Source organism: Canis lupus, chromosome 2 (assembly GCF_011100685.1).
Source record: "Canis lupus familiaris isolate Mischka breed German Shepherd chromosome 2, alternate assembly UU_Cfam_GSD_1.0, whole genome shotgun sequence".
Lineage (NCBI taxonomy): Eukaryota > Metazoa > Chordata > Mammalia > Carnivora > Canidae > Canis > Canis lupus.
In genome coordinates, this window is record NC_049223.1 from 22,642,809 (window position 1) to 22,651,880 (window position 9,072).

General features: G+C 39.9%; 1 protein-coding gene across 1 annotated transcript in view; it reads left to right on the forward strand.

Moving 5' to 3' along the window:
• Positions 1-7,744, forward strand: part of CCDC3 (coiled-coil domain containing 3) — a 115,337-nt gene extending 107,593 nt beyond the window's left edge. Inside the window, exon 3 of the mRNA XM_038530113.1 lies at positions 5,098-7,744. Within this exon, the coding sequence (XP_038386041.1) occupies positions 5,098-5,373 (276 nt within the window). The 3' untranslated portion in view covers positions 5,374-7,744. The remainder of the gene's footprint in view (positions 1-5,097) is intronic.
• The last annotated feature ends 1,328 nt before the right edge of the window (positions 7,745-9,072 follow it).

The window sequence follows — 9,072 nt, forward strand, 5'->3', positions numbered from 1 at the left end:
TCCCCTATTACTATAGTGCTATTTCTCTCTTTAGATCTGTAAATATTTCCTCTGTATATTTCGGTGTTCCTCTGAAGGGTACATAAATACTTGCAGATGCTATCTCTTTGATGAATTGATTCCTTTATCACTATATCATGATCTGTGTTTACTAGCCTGTCTCTTAAAGTCTATTTTTCTGTTGACAACGTAGTTACCTCAGCTTTCCTTTAGTTTCCATTTGCATGGATATCATTTCTCATCCTTTCACCCTCAGTCTGTGGTGTGTTCTTGAAGCTGAAGTGAGTTCTTAATAGGTAGGCATATAGATGGGTCATGCATTTGATCCATTAAAACCATTCTTTGTCTTTTGATTGGAACTTTTAGACCACTAACCTTTAATAATTGATATGTACTTATTGTCATTTTGTTAATTGTTGGCCAGTTATTTTGTAATTCTTCTATTCCTTTTTCTTTTCTTGCTCTCTTTGTTATTTGATAATTGTCTGTAGTGGTATGCTTAGAGACCTTTATCTCGTGTATCTACTATAGGTTTTTGCTTTGTAATTACCATGAAGTTTATATAAAGCAATGTACAGCTGTCTGTTTTAAAAATCATAAGAACTTATTTTCGAAAGCATTCTAAAGCTCTACACTCTCTCTCCTTACATTTTGTTTTTGATGTCACAATCTTTTTATCCATTAACATATATGTGTATAGTTATTTTGTTTTTGTTTTTTGACATTCGTATTGGCTTTATAAGCAATTAATCCACTGCCTTTATAACATACATTATTTTGAATTTTAGTATATATTTACCTTTACCCATGAGATTTATACTTTCATATATTGTCGCCCTTTCTTTTCAGCTTAAAGAACAACTTTGTTTCTTGAAAGGTGGGTCTGGAGGTGATAACTTCTTTTGTTTTTGCTTGTCTGGAAAACTTCCAGTGTCCTTCAGTGTTCTGAAGGACACTTTTGTGGGGCAAGATATTCTTGGTTGGCAGTTTTTTTTTTATTTCCAGAGATATTATGGGTTCAGTTCCAGATGACCCCAATAAATTGAATATCACAATACAAGTAAAATGAGTTTTTTTGTTTCCTAGTGTATGTAAAAATTGTTTAATTTAAAAATACTTTGCTAAAAATTGCTAATCATCATCTGAACTTTCAGGGAGTAGTAATCGTTGATGGCTGCTGACTGATCAGGGTGGTGATTGCAAAAGGTTGAGGTAACTGGGGAAATTTCTTAAGACAACAATGAAGTTTGCTAGAGTGATTGACTCTTCCTCTCATGAAGGATTTCTCTGTAGCATGTGATGCTGTTTGATAGTATTTTACTCAGAGTAGGCCTTCCAATTTCAAAAATTGGAACCATTCCTCTCAAACCCTGCTCTGCTGTCTTATCAACTAAATTTATGTAATATTCTAAATCCTTTGTTTTCACTTCAATAATCTTGACAGTGTCTTCATCAGGAGTAGATACCATCTCAAGAAACCACTCTCTTTGTTCATCCATAAGAAGCAACTCCTCATCTGTTCAAGTTTTATCATGAGATTGCAACAATTCAGTCCCATCTCCAGACTCCACTTCTAATTCTAGTTCTTCTACTTCCATCTTCTCTGCAATGACTTCCTCCACTGAAGTTTTGAACCCCTCAGAGTAATCCACGAGGGTTGGAACCAACTTTTTCCAAACTCCTGTTAATGTTGATGTTCTGGCATTTCCCCATGAATCATGAATGTTCTTATTGGCATCTAGAATAGTTTTCAGTTTATTTTGTCCAGATCATCAGAGGACTCACTATCTGTGGCAGCTATAGCCTTAATAAAGTGTATTTTTTAGATAATTAGACTTGAAATATAAGATGACTCCCTGATCCATGGGCTGCAGATGGTTATTGTGTTAGCAGGCATGAAAACATTGATCTCCTTGTACATCTCCATCAGAGCTCTTGGGTGACAAGCTGTATTGTCGATGAGTAGTAATATTTTGAAAGAGATCTTATTTTCTGAGCAAGTCTCAACAGTGAGCTTAAGATATTCAGTAAACCATGTTGTAAACAGATGTGTGTTCAGCCTGCTTTTTTGTTCCATTTATAGACCACAGAGTAGACTGAGCATGATACCTAAGGGCTCTAAGATTTTCATAATGGTAAATGAGCATTGGTTTCAACTTTATGGTCACCAGGTGCATTAGCCTTTAACAAAAGAGTCAGTCAGTCCTTTGAAGTTTTGAAGTAGCCATTAACTTCTCCTCTCTAGCTATGAAAGCCTTATATGGCATCCTTTTTTCCAATAGAAGGCTATTTCATCTACATTGAAAATCTCTTTAGGGTAGCTAACTTCATTATCTCAGGTAGATTTTGTGAATAACTTGCTACAGCTTCTACATCCTCACTTCTGCTACATCTTGCACTTTGATGTTATAGAGATGGTGTCTTCCTTAAACCTCTGCTAACTTCACACTTGTCTTCTGTAGCTTCCTCACCTCTCTAAGACTTCATGGAATTGAAGGAGAGCTCTAGAACCTTGTTGTGGATGAGGCTTTGGCTTAATCCTGTGGATGATTTGATCTTCTCTCCAGACCACTAAAACTTCCTCCACATCAGCCATAAGGCTGTTTTGCTTTCATATCATTTGTGTGTTCATGGGAGTAGTACCTTTAATTTCCTTCAAGAATTTTTCCTTTGCATTCACTGCTTGGCTAACTATTTTGTGTAAAGTGTCTAGCTTTCATCCTGTTTCAGATTTTGCCATGCCATCCTCACTAAGCTGAATTATCACTGAACGCTTAGAAGCCATTGTAGGCTTATAAACTGGCCTAATTTCACTATTGCTGTGTCTCAGGGAACAGGGTGAGGGAAAGAGATGGGGGAATGGCCAGTTGGTGGGGCAGTCAGAATACACACGTTTAAGTTCACCTTCCTATGTGGGTGTGGTTAGTGACACCCTAGAACAAGTATGAATAATATCAGAGATCCTAGGTCACCATGACACTTAATAATAAGTTTGAAATATTTCAGGAGTTACCTAAATGTGACACAAAGTGAACAAATGTTGGAAAAATGGCACCAATAGACTTGTTTAGCAAATCACCACTAATCTTCAATTGTTAGAAAATGCAGTATTTGTGAAGCACAACAAAATGAGATATGCCCATGTTTATCATGCAGGTCTCTATGGGTGTGGAAAATTTCTGCTGAAAAATCTGTTGACCGTTTCATGGTGGGGGGGTCCCCTTGTACATAAAAAGGCCCCCTCCCCATTTTTAAGCTTCTCTCCTTTTTTTTGACACTTTAGCACTGAGATATACTGTGATTAATCTCTTTGGGTTCCTCTTATTATTCTGGGCATCCTAGATCTACATGCCTGTTTCCTTCTCCAGGTTAGGGAAGTTTTCAGCCATTATTCTTTAAATACATTTTCTACCTCTTATTCTCTTCCTCTTCGGGGACAACATCAAGCAGACCAATATTCACATTATGGGGTCCCCAAGTCCCTTAAGTTATCTTCACTATTTTTCAATCTTTTTTCTTTTTGCTGTTATGATTGGATAAGTTACACTGACCTGTCATTGAGTTCATGAATCCTTTCTTTCTGTGTCTTCAAGTGCACTAACTCCTCTGTAGTATTTTTCTATTCAGTTATTGTATTTTCCAACTCTGTCACTTTTATTAGGTACTTTTATTTTCTTTTTGTTGAGATTTTCATTTGGTTTATGTGTCACTCTCTTAAATTCAGTGGACAGCTTTATCCGTGTTGTTTTGAACTCATTGTCAGGTAAATCACTTCTCACTATTTCATTAAGGTCTTTTTCTGGGATTTTATCTTCTTTTTTTCCTTGGAGCATATTCCTCTGTTTCTTCATTTTGATCTATTCTCTGTATTGGTTTCTAAGCCTTAGATAAAAAAGCCACATCTTTCATTCTCCTCTGGCTTATGAACTCTTGGTTGTCTCTCAATTTCTGTGACTGTCTGAGCAGCCTACTTCATTCTTGCAGCTCCCAGTAGTGGAGGGTGTGCCAAGACCTTTCAGTGTCTCAAGGGGGAGAATCTCAGCACTTAGATTCATGCTGGTTGGAAACCAGAACTTCAGGTAGCAACTATTAAAGTTGGCAGATTTATCTCTTCCAGGAGAAGATGGGGAGATGGGCATTTCTGTCTGCTCCCTCTGTGCTGAGCTCTTTGGTGATACAGTTAAGAAGTGTTTCTCTGGTTGCTACTGTCCTGATGAACTCACACACATGCCATAGTCTCAAGGGATGTGTTCTTTGAGCATCAGACACAAAAGCCAGGGTGCCAGATGTGTATACAAGCTTCTTTCTTGGAGGCACTGGCAACTTGGGACATAGGGGGAGTATGAAGATGACTCCCATTGGCCTCCACAGTCTTTGGAGAGTCTTATCAGTGGGTCTTCAGTTGTGTGTTAAATTAGAAGTCTGTTTCTCAGGCCAAAACTCTAAGATAAACAGGCTTCTTTCACAGAAGGATTGGGTGCTTTTGAGGCTGCTGCCTCTGCACTGGGTCCTGAGGGGGTGGTAGACATAAGCCTGGTGGCTTTTGAAGCCACAAGTAGAACCAGGTGGCTTAGGTAAGAAAGAAAAATTGTTTTAAAAAATGCCCTGTACTTGAAGTCCATCCTGCCATGACCAGAATAATTTCCATTATGTATTTGATGCATAATGCAGGCAAAGCCTGTTAAGTAGAAATACCCTGAAGGCCCTTTGTGGCTGATCCTCAAATTTTGGCTTTTCTGGAAACTGTTTTAAACCCAGATTAGAATTTAACAGGCAAAAAATTGCTGAATCAAAAAGTGGAAAGTCACCAACCCCTTCAGGGAATTAATAGTATACAAGTTGGTAAGCATGTAAAAAGACAAACCATGCAACAGCTTTAAAAAATTAAATTATCAAAGGTACCCCAAAGAGGATACTTTATATTTGCTATTAGGGCAGGGTTCACAGGGTGAAACCAAGAAAAGGCCTTGAGGGTTGTCCTCATCCTGGGGTTGGAGCCATTGGCTAAGTCAGAGCACCCAGGCAGCACCCAGGGAAATTTCACAAAACCTCCCTAGAGCAACTCACCTGCCTCTCCCATCGCATTTCTTTCCCCAGCTCATGTGTTCGTCAGTACAGAAGGCTCTGTTTGAGGAGGAGGACCATGTCAAGAAACTGCAGCAGAAGGTAGCCACCCTGGAGAAGCGTAACAAGCAGCTTCGGGATCGGGTGAAGAAGGTCAAGAGGTCCTTGAGGCAGGCACGGAAGAATGGTCGCCACCTGGAGCTGGTGAACCAGAAGCTCAGCGAGAAGTTAGCAGCTGCAGCAGGTGCCATCCCACACATTAATGCCCTGGGGCAGGAGCCACCGGGTGCCACCTACCTGCGGGGGTAGCAGAGACTGAGTCTTGCCTGGCTCTGCTGAAACATGTTGCCTCTTGCCAGGGAATCTAAAGTGATGATAGGTTTTAATGTGCACTTAGGTCAAAAAATCTTGTGGATGATCTTTTTAATATGCATTTGGTAGTGTCTAGCTACTTTAAGGGGCACGTCTTGCTATTTTCTTAGTTGCTCAGCTCCTTCCCTTCCCTGCTTGCAAATCCAGAGGCAGGATCCTGGAATATCATGTGCTTGCTGAGGCCTGTCCTCAGCTTTCAGGAGCACACAGGAAAGTGTACTTACTGTGGAAAGAATATTTTAGAATCTCTAGATGTATAAGAATCAAGGGGTTGAGCCTTATTTCAGAAGAGAGGCAGTGTGAACCCCAGCTATGAGCTCCAGGACTACCATTAGTTTTGAGCAGCAAGTCTTGGAACCTTCTGGTGCCTCATTTGTCACATTTTTCAGAAGGAGGATGGAGGCCTTGCAAAGCACCCGAGGATGTCTGTAAATAAACACATGCATGGTGTCCCTACTCTAACCAGCATTTCTTCACAGCTGAAGCATAGCTCATAACACGTAGTGCTTTGAGTTGGGGGTGGGTAGCAGCAGCAGATAATTGAATAAGATGAATTATTCCTGATTTCCAGCACCAGTTACCCAGAGTTAAAGTGGATATCTGTGGACCACTTTAATATAAAGGGGAACTGCCGTTGGGGACTGGTCGTGGTTTATCAAACCATGTTCCTGAGCTGGAAGGAGCCTGTGCAATATCTCTGCCATTGCTAAATGCAAATTTATGGTTGCTCATTAACTCAACTGCTCTGAATTCGAGGTGAGTTGACCCAGTACACTATTAACTTCTGTTCCGCAAAGACACCTTCTTGCCTATTGGAATCAAGTGATGTTGCCTCATTCCCATCCAGGCATCCAAAGATCTTGTTTCACACAGTTCTACAGAGTCTTGATGCAAGCATTTTTCACCACTTAATTGGGTGAAAGGCAATGTTGTTGTCAGAGATAAAATAACTGTCAACAGAGAAATGAAACCAAACTAAGTTCCCATTTTTACATTACATGAATCTTAGGCCTCTTAATAGTTTATGACCAGTATACAGGGTGGTCTTAAAATAGTGGATAATAACTCCATATATCGACTTGATAGAAAATACAGTAACTAACTAGAAGTGTGAAATAAGAGTATAAAGGCCAGATTGCATACCATACTGTAATACAGAGTAGTAGTTTATCAATTGTAATAACTCAGAAATGCATTATAGTTTTTCTTTTGCATGTCCCATAGAACTTTTGAATGTCTATGGACAGATATGCATCATTATGCTAAAGATGGAACAACAATGTAGAAGGCTTTCATAATGAAATACAAAACCCAGTTAAAATATGCATCCCAGTATTTGGAAAATTGATACTTCTCTTAAAAAGGACAAAATGAAGAAATAATATTAAGGTCCCTCTTTTATATTTTGTTATTTTATTTGGCCCCTCAATGGCCAAATTGCCTTCTGGCCAATGAGTTATGCAGTGAAAATACTTGTGGCAAAGATGCCTATGGTGGAAATGCCAGACACAGTTCCAGGCATTCCAAACTCTTGCTTCTGAATGCAAACACTTTCCAATCCTGGGAATAATGTTTGCACATGAGTCCACTTGTCAGTGTGTCAGATTTTGTACATGACCTCAGAGCACTTCACCCTGTTTGGAAAGAAACCTTTAAAGACGGTACTACAAGTACAAAGAGTATCCACTATATAGAACATCTGAGCCCTTAATTTAGGTACATTTGATCCAGTCCCAGTTGTCATTAAGAAGGCAGCTGATCCTCCCACAATTGTCTTCTGATGGACCTCCAAATCTACAAGTCTCTCTTCTGTGCTGTTCCAGATGGAACCTGCAGGTTCCTCATCGGGAAGTCTCCCCCTAGACCACCCCAGGCACTGCAGCACCTGACAGTGTTGTCCTCTCCATTGGAAATGGCTATCATACTGTCAGATTTCCCTTCTACTGCCTTTAGGAAAACCACATTCTTGCTCTGGCAGCTGGTTGGGAGGGTGGATCTGTGTCACTTGGGGCTGCCTCTAAGGGGAGATGTAAAGGGAGATGTCTGCACTCTGAACTAGATAGAATGGCAGCTTTTGCTTCATTTTCCAACATTCTCCTGCTCCTTTATTAGCAGCATCCTCCATAGTATGGTACAATAGTTTATTCTTTCTGGGGCCATTTCATTAAAGCACTTTTGCTTCCACCCAAGGGAATGACAAACCTAAAGGTGATTTACAGCTAGTGCTTTGAGAACTGTGGAACCTGGATCCCTACAGATGCATTATGTTCTACCTTTTTAATAAATACGAGCAGTATTTCAGCCACAATGGTAAGGCATGTGTATTTCTTTTGGGTCAGGGAGATTCCAGCTTTGGCCTGGAAAAGCACTTTAAAACCATTTGAGGAAGCATCTGTGAGTCACACCTGAGGCCTATAGGAGACTGAGATCAGAGCTCCTTTGATGTTCCCCTGAGGATATAGTTTGACCCTCTCTTTCCCAGGGTTCCCACCTCTCCACACACCTGCAGAAAAGCAATGGTATCCAGGCCTGTTCCTCACGGGGGACAAGAAGCTTCATTTATCAATGTCTACAAAAATACATTTGAATCTATTGCCAAAGAGAAGTCCCCAGGTCCCTGTTGTCTGCTGCACTGTCATCTCACTGAAGCCCTTGCAACTTGTTTATTATACTAGTAGGAATTTTTTATGTGAAAAGAACCCAAGAAGTACTCCAAAATTGATATGCTTAACCAACCTGTTGTAGCATTATCTCTGAGATGCAAAACAAGAGTTCTACTTTGCAAAAGTCAATTGGCCTCATCAGACACCAAATCACAAAAGAGAGGCAGACAGCATCTAGAAGCCTTCAACTACAGACATAGGAGCCACAGCTAGTGTGGGGTATTTTTTTTTTTTTTTTGTGGGGTAGTTCCTTAGGCCTCCACAGTGTGGTTGAATGTGAATGCCCTTCTTGTACTCCAGACCACTGTTGCAAGAATATTTTTTGAGGCCAGCCCATGTCACACTTTTCCTGGTACCTGCCTGATAACAGAAGTTAACAGGTATTCTCACATCTGTGGTGCAACACTCCATCTCTCTTAGGGGAAAGAGAACATAAACTCAAATCAGTGACTTTGAATCAAATTGTTAGTTCAGTAACAGTCCATATTCTAAAATGGTTTTAAAGAATCAAGTACCCAGCATGTGTTAAGCTCTTTTATCCATATTCTCATTTACTATTTCTAATAGTGACCCTGTTCCCCATGCTTGAGGAATCTGGAATTTCAAGAGATTAAATAAATTGCCCAGTGGACACAAGTAGTATAGGTGGCCAATCAAGGATTCAGTGCCATCTTGATTTCTCTCTTTATACTGGCTCCTGTACAAGGAGGATAATAAATATTTCTACCTTAAAGGCTGTCCAGAAGATTGAATAAAATAGTTCATTTAAATGCTTAGCTTGGTTCCTGACCCTCTGTCCTCAATAGCTATTACAAGAATAATTTTTGTTTCTAATACTCACCACAAAGGCCCAATGCATGTCAGAAATGAGAGTGTATTGGTGGGATTCCATATAATTTTCCTACCAATCTTTATCTTAAATTCTATCCCTCTTTCCAGTCACCACATCTCCAGTTCTTTTTCATGTTCCTTA